The sequence below is a fragment of the Dreissena polymorpha genome, chromosome 1, assembly GCF_020536995.1.
Source record: "Dreissena polymorpha isolate Duluth1 chromosome 1, UMN_Dpol_1.0, whole genome shotgun sequence".
Classification (NCBI taxonomy): Eukaryota; Metazoa; Mollusca; class Bivalvia; order Myida; family Dreissenidae; genus Dreissena; species Dreissena polymorpha.
In genome coordinates, this window is record NC_068355.1 from 149,835,459 (window position 1) to 149,862,708 (window position 27,250).

General features: G+C 36.1%; 2 protein-coding genes across 6 annotated transcripts; one reads left to right on the top strand and one right to left on the bottom strand.

Moving 5' to 3' along the window:
* Positions 1-1,528: 1,528 nt before the first annotated feature.
* Positions 1,529-21,028, bottom strand: LOC127855667 (transmembrane protein 199-like). 2 transcript variants are annotated; one of them, XM_052391424.1, is made up of 6 exons: positions 20,614-21,028; positions 11,066-11,139; positions 9,316-9,405; positions 8,026-8,056; positions 7,353-7,471; positions 1,529-2,884 (listed from the first exon to the last, which is right to left on the bottom strand). In XM_052391424.1, exons 1-6 carry the CDS (start codon positions 20,822-20,824, stop codon positions 2,807-2,809), a joined length of 603 nt encoding a protein of 200 aa, XP_052247384.1. In that variant the 5' UTR covers positions 20,825-21,028; the 3' UTR covers positions 1,529-2,806. The 2 variants fall into 2 exon arrangements, with proteins under 2 accessions (XP_052247384.1, XP_052247392.1); XM_052391432.1 differs by having other exon boundaries at positions 20,653-21,021.
* LOC127855582 (transport and Golgi organization 2 homolog) lies at positions 20,429-26,013 on the top strand. Of its 4 annotated transcripts, none has more exons than XM_052391320.1 (8): positions 20,429-20,697; positions 21,640-21,796; positions 22,325-22,441; positions 22,863-23,001; positions 23,775-23,848; positions 24,365-24,524; positions 24,970-25,092; positions 25,251-26,013. In XM_052391320.1, the coding sequence occupies exons 2-8, from the start codon at positions 21,661-21,663 to the stop codon at positions 25,378-25,380; spliced, it is 879 nt and encodes a 292-aa protein (XP_052247280.1). In that variant the 5' UTR covers positions 20,429-20,697; positions 21,640-21,660; the 3' UTR covers positions 25,381-26,013. The 4 variants fall into 4 exon arrangements, with proteins under 4 accessions (XP_052247280.1, XP_052247289.1, XP_052247298.1 ...); XM_052391329.1 differs by having other exon boundaries at positions 22,863-22,977; XM_052391338.1 differs by lacking the exon at positions 22,325-22,441.
* Positions 26,014-27,250: the final 1,237 nt, after the last annotated feature.

Sequence of the window (27,250 nt, forward strand, 5' to 3'; positions counted from 1 at the left end):
CTGTTCTCAGGGTTGGTTTTGCCATTGAATTATAGCTTGTTAATATGATCCGATTTCAACAGGTTAATGTTAAACACATTCATAAACAAATGTATTCAATGCCGTCTACTGAGTTATTGTAACCGGACATCCATATTGACTTATTGTCCTCACATACGGCCATTGACGTCCTGAAGGAGAGGAGTATTGGAGTGGCATTGTTTGCTAAGAAACATTCAAATGGAATGAGCTGGATTCAAACCAGGCACCATCAGATTCATAGAACAGCTTCCAGTTTGTATGTATTTGCCACCAAACTTTAGCAAATGTTTTTACATATGTTGCGTCTGTTTTCAAGTGGACTTCTCAGCTACAGAAGCAGAGCACAGAGCGTCTCTTAGAAGATATCAGTCTCCATGCTTGACTAAAATCTTGGTTGCATTATTTAATTGCTTTTGCTTCGACTGAAAATTTTAAATGATTCTACAAGGACTAAATGCAAGAATGTCTCATCTTTTCATTACAGAGACAGTTTGGCATGTACGACTCCCATACGAAAATGTATTTTTGCTTCAGTTTAAAATTTATAAATATTTGTGTGCAGTTCACAAAATAAACTGTGTGAAGCTTACGGATTCCTTTTTTGAGTGTTTAACTATTTTCTAGTTTGATTGCATCGAAAGCCTAACGCTTATTCAGTCTATTGCGAATCAGTTTATTGGGTAGAACCAGTACTTTGAGATCTCGAAAAGCTCCCCGCATCAGAATTGAACTAATGACTCTGAGATCCTTAGGAAGACGCAATATCCACTTAGACATGGCATTTGGTAGCCATCCACTTCGGGACCTATGTGATTGGTACCCCACCACTGCAGCGTTAGGCCCTATGTTATTGGTACCACACTACTGCTGTGCCTTTGTGATTGGTACCCAAACACTGCTGTGCCTATGTGATTGGAAACCCACTTCTTCTGTGCCTATGTGATTGGTATCCCACTACTGCTGTGCCTTTGTGATTGGTACCCATCCACTGTGGCGCCTATGTGATTAGTACCCCACCACTGCTGTGCCTATGTGATTGGTACCCCACCACTGTGGTGCCTATGTAATTGGTACCCATCACTGCGGTGCCTATGTGATTGGTACGCCACCACTGCAGTGCCTATTTGATTGGTACCCATCCACTGTGGTGCCTATGTGATTGGTACCCCACCACTGTGGTGACTATGTGATTGGTACCCCACCACTGCGGTGCCTATGTGATTGGTACCCATCCACTGCAGTGCCTATGATTGGTACCCCACCACTGCAGGGCCTATGTGATTGGTACCCATCCACTCCAGTGCATATGTGATTAGTACCCCACTACTGCTGAGCCTATGTGATGTGTACCCATCCACTGCAGTGCCTATGTGATTGGTACCTATCCACTGTGGCGCCTATGTGATTGGCCAACCTTAAAATAATGTCATGCACATATTCTTGCCGCACAGTGTTCTTTTTTATGATTGATTCTAACTTAGTAAATTCTAATACAAGCCACATTACCTACTGGTAAAGATGTTTTACTAACATAAATAGTTAAGTTGTTTAATCAGTATTGCGAAAATACTGCAAACAAATATGAAGTTATTACAACAGAAATCAAGAAACCGTCGGAGACGGGTGATGCTCCCAAAAGTTTTTTTTGTCACAATATTGCACTTTATATTCAGATAAAAGGAACTGTCTTGAGGGCACAGTAGTTGGGGGGGACAAGATTTTTTTTATATAAAATTTCAAAGGGCCATAACTCTGTAAAAAATCATCCGACCAGAACCCGCTGATAATATGCACATCTCCTCTTGGTAGTGAAGCTTCCCAAAAAGTTTCATTGAATTCCGGTCATTAGTTGCTGAGAAATAGCCCGGACAAGAATTGCACTATATGTACAGTTAATGGAAAATTTCAAAGGGCCATAACTCTGTGAAAAATCATCTGACCAGAACCCGCTGATAATATGCACATCTCCTCTTGGTAGTGAAGCTTCCCATAAAGTTTCAATGAATTCCAGTCATTAGTTGCTGAGAAATAGCCCGGACAATAATTGCACTATAAGTACAGTTAATGGAAATTTTCAAAGGGCCATAACTCTGTGAAAAATCATCCGACAAGTAACCGCTGATAATATGCACATCTCCTCTTGGTAGTGAAGCTTACCATAAAGTTTCATTGAATTCCGGTTATTAGTTGCTAAGAAATAACCTTGAAAAAAAATTGTGCACGGACCGACGGACAGACGAAGCGGCAACTATATGCTCCCCCAAAACTATTTTGGGGGAGCATAAAAATCAACACAATAGTCACAACTGCGTGAATAATTGTTAACTAAGTTAAACATTAATCAGTCATCGTGATTACAAAATACTTACTTAAAAAATATATTTTACTCCGAATAATGAAACAATTGATTAATAAAAACTAATATCCTAAACTCCATAGTCAAAAACAGCTCTACATCAGTGATAAAAATTGCAGATAATACAAGTCTTAATCAGAATTTTTGTTTGCAAGATGCAAGATGTTCATAGGAACACAAAAAAATATTAACATGTTTCATAGCTATACTATTAACATATAATTTGTTCAGTCATGAATAGTGGATCTAAAAAAAATACCACTTTCTTAATCATCGTCCTGCGTCCACTACAACATGTTATATTGCACTTATCACCAATCCGTAAAACATTATATAGGCCAGTCAACAGAACCTTTGCTTCAATCAACATACTAGAGGAAGTACATGTAGCTCCTATACGTGGTTGCCAGATGTAGCACCAGACGTTCTCTAGCTGTTTTCCTTAAGCAGGAAGTATAGGTCAGCAAAGAACACAACGGTTGCCAGTGACAATCCGACAATCAGTTGCTGAAACAATACAAGTAAACATGCTTATGATATGATATTGTAGGTAAAGCAACAACAAGAGGGCCTGAGAGGTCCAAAGTAGCTCACCTGAGATACAAAGGAACTGACCAGCTCTGTTTAGCCCATGATTTCTGACCATGTTTCATGAAGGGTGAACTATAAATGTAGCTTTTATAGTGCTAACAAGATTTTACTATAGCCATGTATGGATCTTCCCCGCCCCATGACAGCCATGCTTTTCAACAGACAGGAACTATTTTCAAACTCATCCAAGATATCATTAAAACAAAAGTTCTAATCAAGTTTCATAATGATTTGACAATAAATGTGACTTAGAGTGTTAACAAGGTTTTTACTGTAGCCATATTAGGAAAAATGACCCTCCCCCTGAAAGCCATGTTTTTCCACCAACAAGAACCATTTTTAAGCTCATCGAAGATATCATTGGGACAAATCTTTTGACCAAGTTTCATGAAGATCAGACAATAAATGTTTTTCAAGAGACTGAAATAAATTTCGAACTCCGCCAAGATAACATAGGGAAAAATCTTTTGATGAAGTTTCATGATGATCGGACAATAAATGTGGCCTCTAGAGCGTAAACAAGGTTTTACTAAAGCAATATAAGGAAAACAGCCCCGCCACCTGGCAGCAATTTTTTTCAAGAAACTTAAACCATTTTAGAACTCAGCTAAGATATCATTTGGAAAAATCTTCTGGCCAAGTTTCATGATGATCCGACAATAAATGTTGCCTCTTAAGTGTAAACAAGGTCTTACTATAGCGGTAAATGGAAAACCGACCAACCCTCTGCCAGCCATGTTTTTCGATGAAACTGAACTGTTTTTGAAGTCTTACAAGCTATCATTGGGACAAATCTTGAGACCAAGTTTTGTGAAGATCAGAAATAAATGTTGCCACTAGAGTGGTAACAAGGTTTTTACATAGCAATATAGAGTTTACAAGTTTTTCATTTATACGAAATTTAAGGGTACATGTACATGCCCCACAGCCCCCTGGCGGCCATTTTTTTAAAGCAACCAACACCATTTTTTAAAATCTTCCAAGATATCATTGGGACTAATCTTCTTACCATAGCCATATAAGAACAAGAGGGCAAGATGGCCCTAGTTGGCTCAACTGAGAGGAGTCGGTTCATTCAATCTTTACCAAACATCAAACTTGACCTAGATATTGTCCAGACAAACATTCTGGTCAAGTTTCATCATTATTGAACCAAAACTCTGGCATATGGAGTGTTTTTGTAAGATCTGACCGGGTGACCTATATTTTGAGTTGACCCCCCCTTACCAAACATTAAACTTTGCTTACAAAAATAAATATTTTGACCAAGATTCATAAAATCTGAAACAAAATTGTGACCTCTAGAGTGTTTACAAGGATTTTGTAAAATATAAAAAAACAAGAGTGCCAAACTGTCACAAGATACGCCCGTTCGGAGGTTTTGGACACCATGCTTAATGCTTGAAATGCACTAAGTGACCTCGAGACCTAGTTATTGACCCGGCATGACCCATATTTGAACTTGACCTAGATATCATTTAGATGTAACATCTGACTAAATTTGGTGAAGATCAAATGAAAACTACTTCAATTAGAGAGCGGGCACCATGCTAAATGCTTGAAATTCATTATGTGTCCGATCGTGACCTCGTTTTTGACCCGGCATGACCCATATTCGAATTTGATCTACATATCATCTAGACTCAACTTCTGACCAAATTAGGTGATGATCAGATGCAAACTACTTCAATTAGAGAGCGGACACCATGCTAAATGCTTGAAATGCACTAAGTAACCTTGTGACCTAGTTTTTGACCCGGCATGACCCATATTCGAACTTGACCTAGATATCAACTAGATGCAACTACTGACCAAGTTTGGTGAAGATCGGATGAATACAATTTGAATTAGAGTCCGGACAAAGTGGCGCCGTTGAAAATGCACTAATTGACCCTATGACCTAGTTTTTGACCCGGCATGACCCATATTCGAACTTGGCCTATATATCAACTAGATGCAACTGCTGACCAAGTTTGGTGAAGATCGGATGAATACAATTTGAAATAGAGTCCGGACAAAGTGGCCCCTTTGAAAATGCACTTATTGACCCTATGACCTAGTTTTTGACCCGGCATGACCCATATTCGAACTTGGCCTAGATATCAACTAGATGCAACTGCTGACCAAGTTTGGTGAAGATCGGATGAATACAATTTGAATTAGAGTCCGGACAAAGTGATGCCTTCCGCCCGCCGCCCGCCGCCCGCCGCCAAGGGGTTTCACATAATACGTCCCGTATTTTATACGGGCGTATAAAAATTGGACAATCTAAGGGCAATAATTATGGCATTAATTATGTGATTTGGCTCATTATCAAACTTGACTGAGATCTTTCAGCAACTTTGATAAAGAAATGTGCTTGAGAAATGTGAATGCTAGAGTGTTTACAAACCAAATGTGGACGGACGGACGGACAGCGGTCAAAGACCAATCCTTAAACCTCACCTGAGCAATCAGGTGAGCTAAAAAGTGTGTTTCACCGCTCTGAGCCATTTTCCAACTTGTCTGAGAAATCAATATAACCAATGTATTGACTAAGTTTCATGATGATTAGGCAAAAGATGTGACTTCTATAGTGTTCAATCACAAGGTTTCTCTCTAATCACATAAGGAAAACTGCCCCACCCACCCCTGGCAGCCATGTTTTTTTACCGATCGGGACCATTTGCAAACTCATCTGAGATATATAGAACCAATCTTTTCACCAAGTTTCATGATGATTGGTAAAAAAATGTGATTTCTAGAGTGTTTTTTTACTATATAAATATAAGAAAACTGCCCCCCCCCCCCCGGCAGCCATGTTATTCACTTGACCGGAACCATTTTCGAACTCAACTCTCATATCAAGGAAACAAATGTTCTGACCAAATTTCATTAAAATTGGACCAAAAATGTGACTTCTAGAGTGTTCACATGTTTTCACTATATACATATAGAGAAAAATGCCCCGCCCACTGGCGGCCATGTTTTTTCACCGATCTGGACCATTTTCGAATTCGTCTGAGATATCAATAAAACCAATGTTTTGACCAACTTTCATGATGATTGGGATAAAATTGCGACTTCTAGAGTGTTAACAAGGTTTCTCTATACCCAAATAAGAAATGCCCCGCCCACTGGCGGCCATGTGTTTCAACGGACCAGAACCACTTTTGAACTCAACCAACATATCATTAAGACAAACATTTTGACAACGTTACATGAAGATTGGGCATGAAATGTGACTTCAACAGTGTTTACAAGTTTTTATTTTTATTGACATAGTGACCTAGTTTTTGACCCCGCACGACCCAGTTTCGAACTGACCGAGATTTTATTGAGAATAAGCTTCTGATGAAGTTTCATGAAGATCAGACAATAAATGTGGCCTCTAGTGTTTACGAACAAATGTGAACGGACGGACGGACAGACGGACAAAGACCAGTCACAAAAGCTCACCTGAGCAATCAGGTGAGCTAAAAACTGACCCGCCCCCTGGTAGCCATGTTTTTTTAACCATCCTAAACCGTTTTCAAAGTCTTCCAAGCTATCATTGGGACAAATTTTCTGACTAAGTGTGTGAAGATCGGACGATAAATGCAGCCTCTAGAGTGTTAACAAAGTTTTTATATAGCAATAAACAGCCATATTAGCAACAATGCCCCCCCCCCCCCCCTGGTGGCCATGTTTTTCAAGCACCAGAACCATTTTCAAACTCAAAAAAGATACCATTAGAATAAATCTTCTGACCAAGTTTTATTACGATTGGACAATAAATGTGGCCTCAAGAAGGTTAACAAGGTTTTATTATAGCCATATAAGGAAAAATGCCCAGCCCCCTGGGGACCAAGTTTTTCAACCAAACAGTGCCATTTTGGAATTTGTCCAACATATCATTGGCACAAATCTTCTGACTGAATTTCATGAAGATCGGACCATAAAAGTAGGGTGTTAACAAAGCAATTGTTGATGCACACAACACACGACAGACAAAAGGCAATCACAAAAGCTCACCATGAACAATTTTTTTCATTTACTTAGGTGAGCTTAAAATGCTTGTTCTAGATTTTTGTAAGTTTTAAACCTATTTCAGGCAAATATTGCAATACCAAATATATGTATAGTCAATCAACCTTGAATGGATATTGCTAGACTGAAAGTCAATGTGTTGTTTTTGATAAGTCATTTATTTTAGTGAATAAAATTCATCATTCAACAGTGAATTAAAGAACAAATTTTGTTATTATAAAATATAAAATTTAAAGCTATTCTTAGCTATCTTCTTTGAATCAATGTATTAAACACTAAGAGCACAGCAAAAAATCTTTAAAGATTATTTCAACGAAGCATAACTCATTTCATTTTAATGTTTATATATTTTGACCAATATTATCTAAATACGTACAAAAGCAAAGGTATCTCCATGAAATGAGTACTCCACCCCTTTGTAGCCAAATGCAAATGCTCCTCCCACAGTGACTATAAAGTTGAAGACTGACACCATCTGTCGGTTCATTTCCTTTACTATAATGTGGAAAACAAATATTACCAGTAATAGAAAGTTTACTACATTCACTAAAGCATAAATTGAGATTATTTACCTCTACCACAAATCTTGGCATAATTAAATAAAGTAACTACAAAAATTAAACTAAACATTCTAAAATCATAATTGCAATATTTTATGAATAACAGCCATGTCCTTAAAATGTTAAAATAACCATTAAGATTAACATATGTGTTCAATATTGACTTTGTTATAGTAAAATAAATGCATATTTTAACCAAATAATTTAATGAATTACTATTAATTTTCTTAACCCATTTATGTCTAGCGTCTAGTAAAAAAGGCCTTGGCAAACAGCGTAGACCCAGATGAGACGCCGCATGATGCAGCGTCTCATCAGGGTATGCGCTGTTTGCTTAAAGAAATTTCAATAAGAAATATTCTAAATATAGAAATAAATATACTAGACGTCCCTAATTTTGGAAATAAATTGATCCAATTTAGAAGTATGGGAGAGTCCACTAGGCATAAATGGGTTAAAATAGTTGAGTTATCTTTAAAGTTCACTTACAATCTTTACCAGGAGCAAAATAATCCCTGTCCTGCAAGAAGAAAACATGCATCGATTGAGTCAGCTGTGGAGTCATGAGGACTACTAAGAAGACTACAAAACCTTGAATGACTTAACCCTTTCAGTGCGGGAACCGAATTTTGAAGGCCTTTGCAAACAGTTTGGATCCAGATGAGACGCCACAGAATGTGGCGTCTCATCAGGATCCAAACTGTTTGCTATTCTGATAGTATTCTTTGAAAAAAAATCGAAGAAAATGCTAATTTTAAAAATTCTGCAGACGACATTTTAGCAGACAACAAATTTCCCAGCATGCAAAGGGTTAAACGCTGACAGGGTGCAGCTCCATACCAGACTGTGCTGAAAGCTCAGGCCTTGTCTGGAGCTATACTGACTGTGCTGAAAGCTCAGGCCTTGTCTGGAGCTGTACTGACTGCACATTGAACAGAATCCATTTTCACATTTCTAAATTTTTATATGTTTTGAGGTATGACAGTTAATTTCTTTCAATAATTGCAATGTTTCAAACATATAAAAATATTTGCTTAATCTATCAACTACCTAAATAAACAGAGAGCTTTAGTAAGGAAACTGATTAGTTAATTAGCATATCATGAATTAAATCTCTGTGATTCGTTTAGGTTTACGAGTTGCAATGGGAAAAATGCTTGTAATAATTGTGTTATTCTAATTACAAATAGCTTTGGCATTGCTGTTGCCTTAAAACCAAACGAGCAAACCCTTTTGTCAGTTCCTAGGAAAGAGTTTAATTGGTTATGTATTCTTTTAGGTTTGGCGTTTCAATTGTAGACAGTGCTTAAAATGTTGATTTACTACCAGAATTGTTCTGTAAAGGATATTATGCATGCAATCATATGTGTATTCAAAATTAAACTAGATATGTGTTCACATGCCATGGGGGGGGGGGGGGAGAGGGTGGGGCGGACCCAACTCGCCCTTGTTACAATTCCAAGACTTCATGATCACTCGAAAGAGGGCCATGTAAATATTACTTAAATGATAGAATGGAAACTACATAAATGATGCATGTTGTAAAACTGGTTTTAATGTATCTGCCTTACGTACTAAACAAAGTCACACTGCCCAGTTTGATCAAGGACGGAAATGTCCACATAAATGAACTCATCTATAAGAGACTGATATGGCAAAAAGTATCATAAAATAAACAAAATGTGTGCACAGGCTTTTTATCCAAGACGATACCATATGCAAATTCATAAAACCCAGATTGTTATCCCAGAACATGCCTCTAATGTCTCCCCAGCAGACCTTTTTATCCACCTCCCTAACCATCTTCTTGTACTCCCGGTTTTCTTGCTGAGCCCTTAACCTCTTGCATCTTGCCTCCAGTTCAGGATCCTGTAATTTTCAATTGTACCTTTATTTATTTACTTTTAAATTATGCACAGCATTACATGTACATCAAACAGTAGGTCATCATAGGGATAAAAGATCATTATCCTAAAATTTTACATCATGATCAAAAGTGGGCCCCATACAGAGCAAAAAAAAGTTTGTTCAATTATAAATGCCTGATAAAACAAGAGCACCGCATAACTGGTGCCAACGCTCGGCTGCGGGTGCAATTTTTATAAATTAAAACTTGTCGCAATTTTTCTTATTTTTTTAGAGGTCACAGTGACATTGACCTTTGACCTAGTGACCCAAAAATGGGTGTGGCGCGTAGAACTCATCAAGGTGCAGCTACATATGAAGTTTCAAAGTTGTAGGTGGAAGCACTTTGATTTAAGAGCCAATGTTCAAAACCTTGACAAAATGTTAAGGTTTTAGCACAACGCGGACGGCGGACACGACGATGGACACGACATGACGAGCTGGCTATGACAATACCTTGGGTCTTCTCCGAAAACAGCCAAGCTAAAAATCAAAGGGGCATATTGATGGCTAATGCAGAATTTTAAATTTACAAAAAAAACAATCTTATAAACAAAATGTGTTTGTGAAACACAATGTCCCCCTATATGACGTTTGACCTTGAAGGATGACCTTGACCGTGAAACCTTCACCACTCAAAATGTGCAGCTCCATGAGATACACATGCATGTCAAATATAAAATTGCTAGCTTCAATGTTGTAGAAGTTACATTACATGAGCAATTTTGACCCATATATTTGACCTAGAAGGATGACCTTGACCTTGACCTTTCACCACTAAAAATGTGCAGCTCCATGAGATACACATGCATGCCAAATATCAAGTTGCTATCTTCAATATTGCAAAAGTATTCATAAAATAAGCGATTTGGGCCACATATATTTGACCTCTGACCTTGAAGGATGACCTTGACCTTGACCTTTCACCACTCAAAATGTGCAGGTCCATAAGTTACAAATGCATGCCAAATATCAAGTTGCTATCTTCAATATTGCAAAAGTATTCATAAAATAAGCGATTTGGGCCACATATATTTGACCTCTGACCGTGAAGGATGACCTTAACTGTGACCTTTCACCACTCAAAATGTGCAGCTCCATGAGATACACATGCATGCCAAATATCAAGTTGCTATCTTCAATATTGCAAAAGTATTCATAAAATGAGCGATTTTGGCCACATATATTTAACCTCTGACCTTGACCTTTCACCACACAAAATGTGCAGCTCCATGAGATACACATGCATGCCAAATATCAAGTTGCTATATTCAATATAGCAAAAGTTATTGCAAAATGTTAAAGTTGGCGCAAACCAACCAACCAACCAACAGACCAACCAACCGACAGGGCAAAAACAATATGTCCCCCACTACTATAGTGGGGGACATAAAAATATTTACTTAATGGTTGCTTGATACATGTTTGGACACACATATTTTATAGGCAGTCAGTAATTTATTTATTTTTATTATTAGAATCGGTTGTATCAGGGACACATTTCCCAGATGCAGGAAATTATTTTATGTGTAATCTTTATTTATTACATGTTTATGAAGTTCCGTTACAAACATGTTGGACCTTTTCAGAAACAAGTAGATGTTTCTGATCTGTACAAACATACCCTTGATGCCAGTTCAACTGTAGGCAAACAAACATCACAGCCTTGGATCAACTCATGTAGGTAGATATTTGTCCCTGTTCAACATGAAATTGACATTAATGACATAAGGTGTAATTCATTCAGATTAGAAATTTTAAGACGTAAAGACTAAATAGCTGCATATTTTGAGTAATATAATATGGGCAAAAGCCAACTGAAGTGTCCCTCATTGACGGTAAATGTATATCAATTTTTTTTGTAATATTTGTTTTTAGTCTTTAGATACATAAATTGCATTAAATGATTTTATTGCCAATCATCTGAAATTTTCACATATTTTTATCTGCTAAAATTACATTTTTGGCAGACATTTTCTCTTCCAAAATATTTGGAACACCTCAAACTTACACATTGTAATTGGATACTGTATTTGGAATTTTCCCCACAAACATATTAAAACTCTTCTGAGGAACAAGATGACATGACCTCAGTTTTAAAAGTGAAACAATGATAATTTGTGTACTGAAGTTTAATTTATTGTAAATCAGTCATCACACAAATTGAGGGGAAAATGGTTATAAATGTTAATGAATTTTATTTATGTGGGAGCCAGTATGAAAACCTAAGGGTATAAAGAAAACAAGAGGACCAAGATGGCCCTAGTTCGCTCACCTGAGAGGAGTCGGTTCATTCAATCTTTACCTAATGTCAAACATGACCTAGATATTGACCAGACAAACATCCTGGTCAAGTTTCATCATTATTGAACCAAAACTCTGGCGTAGGGAGTGTTTTTGTTTAGGTAAGATTTGAAATGGTGACCTATATTTTGAGTTGACCCCCCTTACCAAACATCAAACTTTGCTTACAAGGATTTTGTATAATATAATGAAAATTTGGACAATCTAAGGGCAATAATTATGGCATTAATTATGTGATTTTGCTCATCATCAAACTTGACTGAGATCTTTCAGCAACTTTGATAAAGAATGCTTGAGAAATGTGAATGCTAGAGTGTTTACAAACCAAATATGGACGGACGGACAGCGGACAAAGACCAATCCTAAAACCTGACCTGAGCAATAAGGTGAGCTAAAAAGTGTGTTTCACCGATCTGAGCCATTTTCCAACTTGTCCAAGAAAGCAATAAAACCAATGTATTTACTTAGTTTCACGATGATTAGGCAAAAAATGTGACATCTATAAGTGTTCAATCACAAGGTTTCTCTCTATATAGGCACATAAGGAAAATTGCCCCACCCCACTGGCAGCCATGTTTATTGACCAATCGGGACCATTTGCGAACTCATCTGAAATATATATAAAACCAATCTTTTCACCAAGTTTCATGATGATTGGGCAAAAAATGTGACTTCAAGAGTGTTCACAAGCTTTTTTTTACTATATAAATATAAGAAAACTGCCCTCCCCCCCCTCAGCAGCCATGTTATTCAACTGACCAGAACCATTTTCCAACTCAACTCTCGTATCAAGGGAACAAATGTTCTGACCAAATTTCATGAAAATTGGGCAAAAAATGTGACTTCTAGAGTGTTCACATGTTTTCACTATATACATATAGAGAAAAATGCCTTGCCCACTGGCGGCCATGTTCTTTCACCGATCTGGACCATTTTCGAACTCGTCCGACATATCAATAAAACCAATGTTTTCATTAACTTTCATGATGATTGGGCCAAAATTGTGACTTCAAGAGTGTTTACAAAGTTTCTCTATAGCCATATAAGGAAAACTGCCCCGCCCACTGGCGGCCATGTTTTTCAATGGACCGGAACCACTTTTGAACTCAACCAACATATCATTAAGACAGACATAGAGACAAAGTAACATGAAGATTGGGCATTAAATGTGACTTCTACAGTGTTTACAAGCTTTTTCTGTTTTTTTGACCTAATGACCTAGTTTTTGACCCAGTATGACCCAGTTTCAAACTCGATTGAGATATCATTGGGACAAATCTTCTGACCAAGTTTCATTAAGATTGGACAATAAATGTGGCCTCTAGAGTATTTACAAACAAATGTGGACGGACGGACGACGGACAAAGACCAGTCACAAAAGCTAAAAACAAGAGCTGTCACCATAGGATGACATATGCCTCATATAAACGCTTTGATAGAAGTTATAGCATTTTTTGAAACCTAAACGCAGATTTCGAAGCCTTAACTCGAACCCAAAGTTCAAGGTCAAGGTCGCAGGGGTCAAAATTTGTGTGCGCATGGAAAGGCCTTGTCCATATAAACATGCATACCACATATGAAGGTTATATCTCAAGGGACATAGAAGTTATAAAAAAAAAACGAAACCTATACGCAGATTTTGAAACCTAAACGCGGACCCTAACTTCAAGGTAAAGGTCACAGGGGTAAAAATTTGTGTGCATATGGAAAGGCCTTGTCCATATACACATGCATACCAAATATGAAGGTTATATCTCAAGGGACATAGAAGTTATGAGCTGTTTCGAAACCTAAACGCAGATTTCGAAACCGAAACGCGGACCATAAGTTCAAGGTCAAGGTCACAGGGGTAAAAAAATGGTGTGCGTATGGAAAGGCCTTGTCCATATACACATGTATACCAAATATGAAGGTTATATCTCAAGAGACATAGAAGTAATAAGCATTTTTCAAAACCTAAACACAGATTTTGAAACCTAAATGCGGACCCTAAGTTCAACGTCAAGGTCACAGCGTATGGAAAGGCCTTGTTCATATACACATGCATACCAAATATGAAGGTTATAACTCAAGGGACATATAAGTTATGAGCATTTTTTGAAACCTAAACGCGGACCCTAAGTTCAAGGTCAAGGTCACAGGGGAAAAAAAATGTGTGCGTATGGAAAGGCCTTGTCCATATACACATGCATACCAAATATGAAGGTTATATCTCAAGGGACATAGAAGTTTTGAGCATTTTTCGAAACCTAAACGCAGATTTTGAAATCTAAACGCGGAGCCTATTTCAAGGTCAAGGTCACAGGGGAAAAAAAATATGTTCGTATGGAAAGGCCTTGTCCATATACACATGCATACCAAATATGAAGGTTGCATGTGTATATCTCAAGGGACATAGAAGTTATAAGCATTTTTCGAAACCTAAACACAGATTTTGAAACCTAAACGCGGACCCTATTTCAAGGTCAAGGTCACAGGGGTAAAAAAAATTGTGCTTATGGAAAGGCCTTGTCCATATACACATGCTTACCAAATATGAAGGTTATATCTCAAGGGACATAGAAGTTATGAGCATTTTTCGAAACCTAAACAAAGATTTCGAAACCTAAACGCGGACCCTAAGTTCAAGGTCAAGGTCACAGGGGTTAAAAATTGTGTGCGTATGGAAAGGCCTTGTCCATATACACATGCATACCAAATATGAAGGTTATATCTCAAGGGATATAGAAGTACATGTATTAGAATTTTTCAAAACCTAAACGCAGATTTTGAAACCTAAACGCGGACCCTAAGTTTAAGGTCAAGGTCACAGGGGTAAAAAGAATTGTGCATATGGAAAGGCCTTGTCCATATACACATGCATACCAAATATGAAGGTTATATCTCAAGGGACATAGAAGTTATGAGCATTTTTTGAAACCTTAACGCAGATTTCGAAACCTAAACGCAGATCCTTAGTTCAAGGTCAAGGTCACAGGGCTAAAAAAATGTATAAAAATGTGTGCGAAAGGAAAGGCCTTGTCCATATACACGTGCATACCAAATATGAAGGTTATATCTCAAGGGACATAGAAGTTATGAGCATTTTTGGAAACCTAAATGCAAAGTGTGACGGAAAGACGGACAGACGGACAGACAGATGGACGGACAGTCCGATCACTATATGCCCCCTTTTCTTCGAAAGGGGACATAAAAACATCCAACCTTGAATAACAATTAACACATAAATGAAACACAACTACACTGTATTATTATGAAAACATTAATAATCAAAGGGGAGTAACTACTGTAAACTTAAATGCAATATTTAGAAGAGTTGTCTCACATGTTACATGACCTTATTTCATGATTTTTTGCAAGCCTTCTTACTCAGTGATTTTTTTTGCTCAAATTTACAGCTGATTTTTCGGCTGCTTCCCAATCGCAAAAATACACGTTTTTCCCCAAAAATCTGACCAAAATTGCCCAAAAAAAGCCCAACTTCCAAAAAAAAAAAAAATTGTTTTTTTTTTTTTTTTTTTAGAAAGAAGTCTCATATAACTTAATTATGATTTCTTAAATCTAGGTCTCAACTTTATTTTTTAAACATCTTACAAAATATATAACTTGAATTTAGTCATTTTTGTCCATAAATCATTCCCAAACTTGCCACTTTTATTGATTAAAAAAAATCCCAATTTGACCAGACTCCTTTTCTAGAAAACTCCCTGAACATGCACTTAAAAACAATATCACTTCTGTTACTTATAATCCTATTTATAATGCTTAATTTTTCCCAATTTCATAGTTTATCGCGCTATTTTTCCCAATTTCACGGTTTATCGCACTAATTTTCCCAATTCAAAAGGCACAGGCTGTAACAAATTAAAGCAAAAAAAATCACCGTTACTATATAAATATAAGGAAAACTGCCACATCCCCCTGGCAACCATGTTTTCAACAGACCGGAACCATTTTCAAACTTAACTCGCGTATCTAGGAAACAAAAGTTCTGACAAAAATTCATGAAAATTGGGCCAAAAATTTGACTTCTAGAGTGTTCACATGTTTTCACTTTATACATATAGAGAAAAATGCCCCGCCTACTGGCGGCCATGTTTTTTCACCGATCAGGACCATTTTCAAACACGTCCGAGAAATCTATAAAACCAATGTTTTGACCAACTTTCATGATGATTGGGCAAAAATTGTGACTTCCAGAGTGTTTACAAGGTTTCTCTATAGCCATATAAGGAAAACTGCCCCGCCCACTGGCGGCCATATTTTTCAACGGACCGGAACCACTTTTGAACTCAGCCAACATATCATTAAGACAAACATTTTGACAAAGTTACATGAAGATTGGGCATGAAATGTGACTTCTACAGTGTTAACAAGTTTTTTCTTTTTTTTGACCTAGTGACCTAGTTTTTGACCCGGCACGACCCAGTTTCAAACTCGACCGAGATTTCATTTGGAGGAAGCTTCTGAACAAGTTTCATGAAGATCGGATAATAAATGTGGCCTCTAGAGTGTTTACAAACAAATGTTAACGGACGGACGATGGACAAAGACCATCACAAAAGCTCACCTGAGCAATCAGGTGAGCTAATTAAGCAATTTGTGTTTATGTTCTATATTCTTGGTGTTTCTTTAAACATTAAGAAACCAAGCATTTAGAAATTATGTTGCGAATTTTACAAACATCGTGTTGCAAAATGGCAAAATTTATTTTTATTATTTACAAGCAAATATAACTAGACAACGGTGATTTTTTTAATTTAAAATTGGGTCTGGTAGGAGGATCCATTCTCAATGGAAAATATATATATATATTATTTTTTTAATGGGACCAATTGAATTTAAACAAGCATATTTGTTGAATTGATATCCCCCGCCAATATGCTTCTGGACACAAACATGTTATATTTGAAACTCAAACAAGCATTTTTTCAAGATACAAAGGGCCATAACTCCGTTATTAACAGATGGTGTACAATGCCATTTGGCGTGCATCATCCTAGTATCCATATATATACTCATACCAAGTTTCAATGAAATCCGTCAAAGCACTTAAAAGATATGGCTCCGGACGGACGGAAAGACGGACAACGCCAAAACAATACAGTACACTCCACGCGTTTTCCCCAAAAAACGCGCTCCCTCCGCGGGTTTTTTTTGCTAGCGAGTGTTCACGCGGCGTTGGAAGAGCGAGGTGAACTCGATAAAACGCTCGGCGTTACGCCGCGTTCGCTAATTCCCGCGGCGTGTATTACTTTAGGCTAGTCGGTAAATGTAGACACTTTCCGTTCTTATCAGTGATCGCCGCGCAACGCCGCGTTAGCAGTGTGCTACTTGGCATGCCAAAAAATAAAAAAAATTGTTATAATAAATTGTTTAAATACTGTAGTACAAGTATAAAAAAGATAATTGTATAGAAAATTAATACGTATACAAATTATGTTTTTTAATTCACAGGTACGTCTACAATATGAATTAGTCTAATATAATACATTTGACAAATTAATATTTAAATCATAACACATATGACACAAGAATAATGTTCCGTAAATTCCAAATGAGAATAATAATTAGTAATCCGAAACACACTACGATTTTTAATTGTTAACACGACGTTTACAAATGCTTCCAATATACAGTCATCATGTATATATTTCCCGACAAAAGCGCGCGAAAATTATGCTGCAATGTACAAGTCAAGGTACAATGTATACTCCTGCAAAGCGTGCGTGTATTGATTTTTTTTATACAAACTTTGTAGCGCAGAGAACATTAAATTTTGTTGATTTCGGTTAAAAGTTTCTTTGGTATTTATTAACGAAATTATATCGCGAATAAGTTGATATTTCCTCTAAAATAATTTCAAATCGAACACGCCGAATGTGTATCGTTACGGTATTTTAGTAGAGTATTTATTTTAACACTAATTGTACTGTAAACTGAATAAAGAAGACATCTGGGCGGAACTGGATTTTAAGTGTTTGACGTTATGAAAACACGCAAAGCTTGTCTACTGACCAATTGTGTAGACTGCTGTCTGCGGTGTTTTGACAAAACGGATTAACATGTGTGAATGTCACTCTGCCGATTTGGTCCATAATTACTGGTAAACATTGTTTAGAATGTCGACGCAACAAGAATACAACTGTGAATATTAAATGCAATTATCAAGTCAATAGTTACCACCTTTTAGCAATCAATGGAATAACCTACAAACAAAGAGAAAATCAATGCATTAGCGAGCAGAGAATTGACTTTGTTCCGACAATTAAAACCATTCTTTATGCATTCGTTGAACGTGTTCACTAGAGTAAGTTATGCCTTTAGACAGGAAGCGGCTTTTCTTTGATTACGTCAAACTGTCAATTCACACAGATTTGCGAGATTTTTAGGGTCCTTGGTCATTTGTATACATGTTCAGTATAGAAAATCACCTGCTAACATGAAAACTTTGGATTAAATTATCAAAATAAAAACAATGTTGCAAACTGTGTTTATATTAATTGGTAAGTATTAGTTAAAAGACGACGTTTTGTGTGTCGTAAATCAACGAGTTTTCTATACAACAACAACTACTTCTACAACCACGTCGGGATCGATCTATCGTGTTTTTTTTTTAAATTGTAAATATTATACTACATGTACATGTATGTACTTGTAATAAATGTAATTTTATTTGAAAATCAGGAAGTCAAACAAAATTAATTTGATCGTTATCTCGTAAAACGCGGAGTTTCCCCCGCGTTGCCAACGCCGAGGGCCGCCGCGTCGGCTTATCAGTTTTGCCGATCGTTAACCGCCGCGTCCAAAATCATGCAAACGCCGCGTATAGCGGGATTTTCTTAATCTCCCTCCAGGTCGAAACCCGCGGAGTATGGAGGGAAATTGGGGAAAACGCGTGGAGTGTACTGTATCCCTCCGCCGATGGCAGGGGATAAAATAATAATAATTAAAGTCTGCACATTTAGTTTATTTATCCAGTTCCACAAGTTTAATCTTAGTAAATGTAATACTTAAATAATTTTATTCTCAATTTTAAAATATAATTGTTTGCAAACGAACAAAACCACTAATTTCCCAATTTAAGTCAAAAGACACGATTTTCCCAATCCAAAGCAACCTGGCCCCGTTCCAAAAATGGTAAAAAAATACAATGGACATGTGTCATTGACATGAATGCCCTCACAACATAATAGAATGAGACGGTGTCTTCTTCATTTATATACTAAATAACAGTCAGACATACAATATGTTTAGCTGAGGTATTCAACTTCAAAATTGTTACGTAACTAATTTTTCAGCACACTGAAAGCCTTAGGCGCAAGCCTTGGAAGACCTAGTACTTGGGTGTTATTGGAATATTTCATAATCTGTGCACAATATTGGGATTGAAACCAGAACTGAGAAGTCCTTTTTGTAAGGATCAGGGCCCTCTCTTGCTGCCAGGGAAAGCCACCCACATCCCTCATATGGGGGAATTTTCGCGCTGATTACCTTTTATGGTGTTTTTTTTACTTAGTCTCTCATTTTACTTCATTTTTGTTGTACATGTTTGCACTATATTCATTGCTTTTTTTATAATTGAGTATACATGTATTTGACACTCGTATTAGACTACATGTGTATACTGTAATGATGTAATACAAAGTGAATGTCTATACACATGTATAATAAAGAGGTGAAACTTCTGTTGTTGCAGCAGTATTTCTCTCCTATTTTACACACATGCATGGTCATTTATTTATGGCAAGTTACTATTATCAGTGCTTAAATAAATATTATCAGTGCTTAAATAAAATAATCATTGAAAAGACACATTTTCTTCTTCCATCTCTTAACTAGTTTTTAGTCAGCCAATGTTTTTTTTAAATATGAACTGTTAGATAAGAACATGACTCTGATGATTCTGTCGCTGCGGTCATCGATGCATGTGTGTGACAGTCGGTTTAATGATTTTACACAGACCATTGTTCATCTTCAATTTCCATCGAATTGTCATTTGATGACGTAATCGCCGATGCCTGTGTGTTGACTGTTTGTTTGGTTTTTATTAATACTATCTAATGCAGTTTGTTTAAAAAGAAAATCTATTTATTTCTTGTAAGCTTAGCATTGTGTGACATTTTATTTTCCGGAAACGGTGCACATGTAGATGTACAAATCATGCAGGTGCGCAAAACATAATACTTCCCATCTACAGCCGTATCTATTAGACTAGAAAACACAATATCTGTTCAGCGTTACGGGTTTTGCGTTTGTTTTTTCGTTGTTTTTTTTTATGGGGAAATTTTCCACCAAATAGGGGATAAAAGTATACTTTTTATGGGGGAAGCCGCCAATATTCTATGGTAAAAAGTGCAAATCGAGGGCCCTGAGGACGACACCATATTCATTTTTCAACAGCCACTACATAATACATGTAGTTTGTTTATCTTAACATACAACTTATTAATTCACATACTAAAAACATTTCAAAATCTGAATTAATCACATGGGCAGTTAAAACAATGGTCAGTGTGTTCCAAGGAAAATGTATTTAAATTAAGTTGCATATAAATGGAACGAAGTGAAGATTTAGTTCATTTGTTTAATATTACCTAGCAAAAATGTCACCAAGTTTTTTCCTGTATTTTATTGAGGAAACCTATAAACATTTTGTGTGTAGCCTAGTAGGGTCATTTTTAACCGTGAATATTTGAAATAAGTTTCATTCCACTGTCAGTGTATTAAACATGGTATTATAACGTATAAAAGATCAACATTGCCAAATAAATTGACTTTCGCTTAAATAAGTGTTCACTGCTTATCTGGAATTATTTTACACACCAACATATCAAACAAAAATACACGTAATGTACAAAACAAAACCTTGACGTTTGAAACTTCCGGTTTCTGCTATAAATATACCTGACGCGGATAAAAATTCATGTAAACGTTTCACTACTCGAAAAGGTACACATTTTTCATCTTTGAAATGGTTGAGTTCTTTTTTAAGTTCAGTTTCTATTCCAATAATGTTCACAGCAAGTTCAATATTTTCCAACAATCCTGAAGATATTGAAATGTTTGGTTCATCCATATCTCACGTGGGTAAAGTTCATTTATAACTTGGGGGTGGAGATCATTGAGTCTGGAATATCATGGAAATAATAAAGAACTATTGAGCATCTACGCTTAAAGAAAAGGCATTCACTATTTACGTTGATGTTATAAGAAACAATGATTTTTAGTTGAGCTTGAAAAACTATTGAAAACCTAAACCCCGATTGTAAAATAGAATAATCCATTGAAAAATATATTATACGTTATAATAGCAATTCTGTGCTTCATTTTCTTTAAGAAAATCAACTTAATCAAATACAGAATTGCCAATTACCGTCTTTTATAAAACTAACTTGGGCATTAAAACGTCAATCAGATTTTGGAACAGTACTTAGATAATTTTATAATGCAAAAATAGAACATTTGATCTTTTTTATATCTAAACGGGGAAAAAGTAACCGACGTACCTTGCAGAAATTTTACTGAAATTATTGTATGACAGGGTATTCATGAAAGTTAAAATTTGTCTAAAAGCTTCAATTTTATTATACTTCACTATCCAATCAGAGTAAATTTTTCGTAATGTACGTGTTTTATCCTATTTATATGGAAGATAAAAGAACACAAACAAAATATACGTGTTTATAGCTCACGTGCCCCGTGCGTTTGTGAGGAACTGTGTGTCTGTTGGTTGTATTAATTACACATACCAGATAATCTACGTCTCTGTTATCTACGTCTCTGATACCAGTGACCACATTTGACGACATGACGCTCAACAATCGACTACTGAACGCGACATGCTGGTCAAATTAAGTCATTATTAATCAACTGCTATTTTTATTGGAACAGGAATACATACATCAATCTACGATGTGCATTTTGTTTATGCACCTTGGGCAGTCTACGGACGGATATAGACTGATCTTGGCTAACAACAGGGACGAACTTTGGGACAGACCAACCGACACAGCAGCAATCCGAGGAACAGCCCGACGTTGGATTGGTGGTTAGCATATACACAATAATGGATCATGCTTATTCCGTATTGATGTCTTAAGCCAATAAGTAGTCTGTCAAGTGTGTCAGGTTAGAATGCGGGTCGAAATGTCATTTAGTTAAATTCTCGGAGCCGGCGCATGATTAACGAAAGTAAGTTTGGCTCGTGGTCACCATAACGGTCAGGGGTGTTTTGCACGGGTAACAGAGTGCGTTTCTATTAGCCTTAGGCATTTGATGTAATCGAGCTAAAATGAAAATGTTTAAATTTAAAAGTACTTGTTCTCAAGTATAATCCAACTGCGCAAACTTAAACTAAATAGATAGAAATTGTAGCTCTAACTCAATATTAATCAAAACTGTCGTGATTATTGTAAGTTAATTAGCAGAATCATGCTTCCGAGGATCTTACTTATAAACTTCGAAACACATAAACACGTGATTTGTTAACGGTCTGAGTCTCCGAGTATTGCAAAACGGAAAAGTCAATTGTTTCGAATATATCAATCGTTTAACTACACGATTAAAACTATTATAGGTATTGACGTAGAACCAGGAAAAGAAGGCGGCACGTGGCTTGGCGTATCAGAAAATGGACAACTCGCCATTTTACTTAATATTCTTGAAGTTCAGAAACCAGATGCCAAAGGCAGAGGTAACGCCGTGTGTTCACACTTCAAACCAATGCTTTCATATTAAAATATTATATGTATAAGGGCTATTTTCTTTTGTTATCAGATACCATATTTAGATCCACTCCGTCAAGAAAAAAAACCATCCCGATATAATTTCTTTAAACTGATGCAATTTCCCCCTAAATTTCAAGTTAACCATATATTTCTGTAATTTCTTAGATTTGTCGTCTCGATATTTTTCCCTTTAAATGGAAGACCGGGTCCTTTCTCCAAATCAAGAAATAAACTACATGCGTGTTTGTCAAATATTTCCCCGGTTGGAAGGAGAAAACTTTAATACTATTAATCATAACGGCATACCAATATATGATGTCAATACCTCACGAAATATAATAATTATGATTTTTTTTCTGCATTTAACATTGAATGTTACAATATTAGGTTTCTTTGTTCCGAATTTCCTGACCGGGGAGAAAACAGTAGACGAGTACCTGGCGGATGTCGCCACTGAACACGACCTCTACAACCCCTTCCATCTGATTTTGGTGGACCTTAGGTACCGGCAATTTACTAACCAACAGTATGTTACAATAGTATTTCTGTTCGGTACATCTGCCGATGCGCCATTTATGTTTGTTCGTAATTTTGCTTGAATTTTACATGGTATTTTATAATCGCACGAAGAACATATATCGAGAAGAATTCATATAAGTTTTTTAGTAACTTATTTTCTTATCCACTATTGTATGAATGCAATTCACAAATCATGTTTTACGTATGCTAATGAATAATGCTTATAAATACAGTGTGTACCAAACGTGACTTTTTAAGGGTTGAAATCGAAGCAAACTAATTTGCACAGCATAATCTTGATAGCCAGTATATGCTTCTTAAAAGAACCTATGCCGTCCATAACTTTCCATATACATAATACATGACAAGATTTTGTAGAAAGTGCACTTCTGTAACCGATCTTTTTTCAGTTAATACGTATAGATTATTATATGGAGGAAGTGTGCCTTTAGTGGTTATTAGCACACTTGGTGAGTTATTTGCACGAGGGCTCCATATTATGACCTGTTTATTGCATATGTTCATCAATGATCATGTATATACATAATGTCGTGTATATCGAAATTAATAATTAATATCGTGTATATCGAAATTATTAATTAATATCGAAATAAAAACATAATTTAATATAAACGACACGCTTACCTCAATGACAAATGTCGTTATTAAGATGTCTGAATCTTCAAATTAAAAAAAATAATCAGGTCTTTTTCGTTGGTGAGGTTTCATTAATGAATTACAATAGATTCTACATCGATTAATTTATTGTGTGTTATTTAGCAAACCCACTTTGTGCGTGAAGACGATAACATGTAGCCATAACACAGAGCCGATTACTCATTCATACTCGGATGGTAGGTACACATTTTACCTACACAATTCAGTTATCATTTTCGTCGCCACATAAATTGTAATGTGATGGTTTTTTAACGGTTTTCCTTTTTGTAAAAGGATTTTTTTGCACGAACATTGTTCAGTTTTCAATTTGTATGGTATGCATAAAGTATATTGTTAATTTTTAAGCATGTTATAAAAAGTTTAATGCAGCATATAATGCTATTGTATATCTATAAATTGTAAGTAAATTCACGACCGTCCAAATAGCGCCGTGGTTGGTACACGCGTTTCTTTAAAACTTCATATGTAGCTGCACCTTGATGAGTTCTACATGCCACACCCATTTTTGGGTCACTAGGTCAAAGGTCAAGGTCACTGTGACTTCTTAAAAAAATAATTCTGTCAAGCTCTTTTATTCAAAACTGCACCCGCAGCCGAGCGTGGCACCCGTTATGCGGTGCTCTTGTTTGTATATGCAATACTAATTGTTTAATCATTTATGTTTGTGACAAGTTATGGTTAAACCTTTGAAGGTTACGTTTCCTGTGACAACTCTCGCGATATCACGAAGCCTTGGAAGAAAAGGTCGGTCGGAGAAAAGCAGTTTTCGGACATAGTGGCGGCTTACGGAAGCCCTGAACACAAAGCAGATCTCGTTGAGCGTTTAATGGGTTTAATGAACGATAGAGTAAGGTGCGAATTTTATAACAAACTTTGTCTTAACTTTCCGAAGATTTTTTTTACGTTAATTAAAATGTTAATTTAGCGCTAAGATTATTTATACAAAATAATGGTTGCTTATGGTGCTAATATATGCTGTGACTTATAATATGGCAAATGTAACTTGGCATGCTTGACATATCCATTGACATTTCAAACTTAGTCTTTTAAAGGGGATGTTTTACTGTTCGATCACGTAAACGTCCGGAGGCCGTGTTATCAACAGATCTTAGGTTGATCGTACGTGAGATTCGGTGGATCACCTTGTACTCTGTTACGGACAATAAATAAATTACAGGGGTACTTTCAATCCGTTGTATATCTGTTGGCCCTGTAAAAAGACAACACTCTTGGTATTCATTGTAAGCTCGTAAGTTGATTAATCTTCAAACTAAATATCTCTTGATTGCTCTTATAGACACTTACCTGACCTGGTTCTTGCGGAGCAGTTTGCGGCTGTTGGTAGGTCCACTGAGAGTGAGTTTTTCAAACAGCGAGCAGCCGTATCAGTTTTCTCACCGGAAGTTAAGTATGGAACAAGGTAACCATACCAGTACTCTTTTATAACTTATTCGATTGTTTACTAGGAGTTACTCTGTCTTTGCTATTTAATTCCAATAGTGGTTTGGTTTTAGATATGTGTAAACTTATTATTTTACCTTATTCATTGATACGTTGATTGATTTGTTTTGTTTTCAGAACAAACACGATTATCCTCGTAGACCACACAGGAAACTGTAGCTACATAGAGCGTACATTGAAAATGCCAGTTAGCGTAGACAAGCCAGATTACAGCGTCGTTGAACTAAGTTTTAAAATAAAAGTTTGAGAATTATTTTAAAGAACATCGAAAATGGTTTACACGTATTAATAGTGTGTTTTTAGCTCGACTATTACATATGAAATATATATAGTGGAGCTATCCTACTCACCCCGGCGTCGGCGTTAGCGTTAGCGTGAGCGTGCAAATGTTAAAGTTTGCGTACCACCTCAAATATTTTCAATGTCCCTAGACATATTGCTTTAATATTCTGCTTACTTCTTTACCAATATGACCCCAACCTATAAACAAGAGCAGACAACTGTATCAAGCATTTTGTAAGAATTATGGCCCATTTTTCACTTAGAATATGCATGTTATTGATAAATCTATGTTAAAGTTTGCGTACCATCTCAAATATTTTCATTGTCCCTTGACATATTGCTTTCATATTTTGCAAACTTCTTTACCAACATGACCCCAATCTATAAACAAGAGCAGACAACTGTATCAAGCATTTTTTTAAGAGTAATGGCCCTTTTTTCACTTAGAATATGCATATTACTTTAGTTACATTGCCATAACTTCTTTATTTATGATCATATTTTATTCATACTTTGACAAAACAACACTTACCTGACATACCACAATGGACTCCACCCAAACCATCCCCCACGCCCCAGCCCAGAATCCCCCCCCCCCCCCCCAAAAAAAAAGAAAAAAAATCTTTTTTTTTTAAAGATCATCTATTAAATGACCAGCACACACCCACATTATACCCCCCTCTCCATGATGGCTTACATTATACTGTCAAGCACTCGAATTGTCGAGCTCGCTGTCCTCTGACAGCTCTTGTTTATTATGCTTGGTGTTTTTAATTGTCTCTTACTGGTCAGCAAACGTTGAATCAATGTAATTTGACAGAAATTAAAAACCATATTCATACGAATATTTTAGTATTTAAGTGTATCATTTAGAGACATTTACTTGGTATCTTTATATTTGCGTGCCTATTAATTGTATTGTTCCAATCAGTAATAATATATATCATTTTTTATAGTATGCTTGTTTTATACAGCTAGATTATTTAGTCATATATTGTTTTATTGTTATTGAGCTAGATTAAAGAAGTAAGAAGTAAACGCGTCTGCCAAATACAATAGAAGTGACGGCTAGCAATATGATCCATAAGTATAACATTAGCGAGTTAAACGATGTAAATGGGATGCAGATATAATAATACAGATCGAAATCATATACGTTTAAGCGTTCTTTCTTGACATGTTAGGCATAGAATGTATGTTTAATTTTGTATGTAAACCAACAAATGCATTGACATTTATGATATTTAAATAAACAAATGCTTTTTATTTTATATTGTATTGTTAATCAATATCATCTTATTTTGTATTGCAGTACCTTTTCGTGAAACGTTTTTTATGATGGCATACTGTGTAGCTTAAAGCGGGTATATACGATTTTGTCAAATATTTATGAATTTATATACACTGTGTAAAAAACTTATTATATATATGTATTTCAATATAAATTAAAATAAAAGTTAAGAAGAACATGTGTCGAAAAATGCGAAATAAGCCAGATATTTAATTCTGAAATTGAAAACGGCTGTACAGCCGAATTAGCCAGCATGTATACCATACATGTACGATGTGCATCTAAACTTACGACGGGTGTTCCAGAAGTTTGTGGATTTTCGCTATAACTTTCATTTGGTAACATAAATGGACAAACAAATAGCATGTTAAGAATATTTCGTCCTTTCCAAATCTACTCTCCAAATATAATGGAAATACATAAAACAATAAATATATATCTGAGATTTAAACATTTGCACAATGCGCACACCGACGCACGTGTAACGTTTCTGTTCAACTTCAATGACGTTATGAAGTTAACAACTGTCAAATCTTTTCCACAT

Coding starts and splice junctions, on each gene's coding strand:
- LOC127855667 (XM_052391424.1), bottom strand. CDS start 20,824: ATGGATGAACCAAACATTTCAATATCTTCAGGATTGTTGGAAAATATT. Junction 9,406..11,065: donor CAGTTGAACTGGCATCAAGG/GTATGTTTGTAC, acceptor TGAAAATTACAG/GATCCTGAACTGGAGGCAAG. Junction 8,057..9,315: donor TTAGGGAGGTGGATAAAAAG/GTCTGCTGGGGA, acceptor TTCTTCTTGCAG/GACAGGGATTATTTTGCTCC.
- LOC127855582 (XM_052391320.1), top strand. CDS start 21,661: ATGTGCATTTTGTTTATGCACCTTGGGCAGTCTACGGACGGATATAGA. Junction 22,442..22,862: donor ACCAGATGCCAAAGGCAGAG/GTAACGCCGTGT, acceptor TTACAATATTAG/GTTTCTTTGTTCCGAATTTC. Junction 24,525..24,969: donor TTAATGAACGATAGAGTAAG/GTGCGAATTTTA, acceptor TTGCTCTTATAG/ACACTTACCTGACCTGGTTC.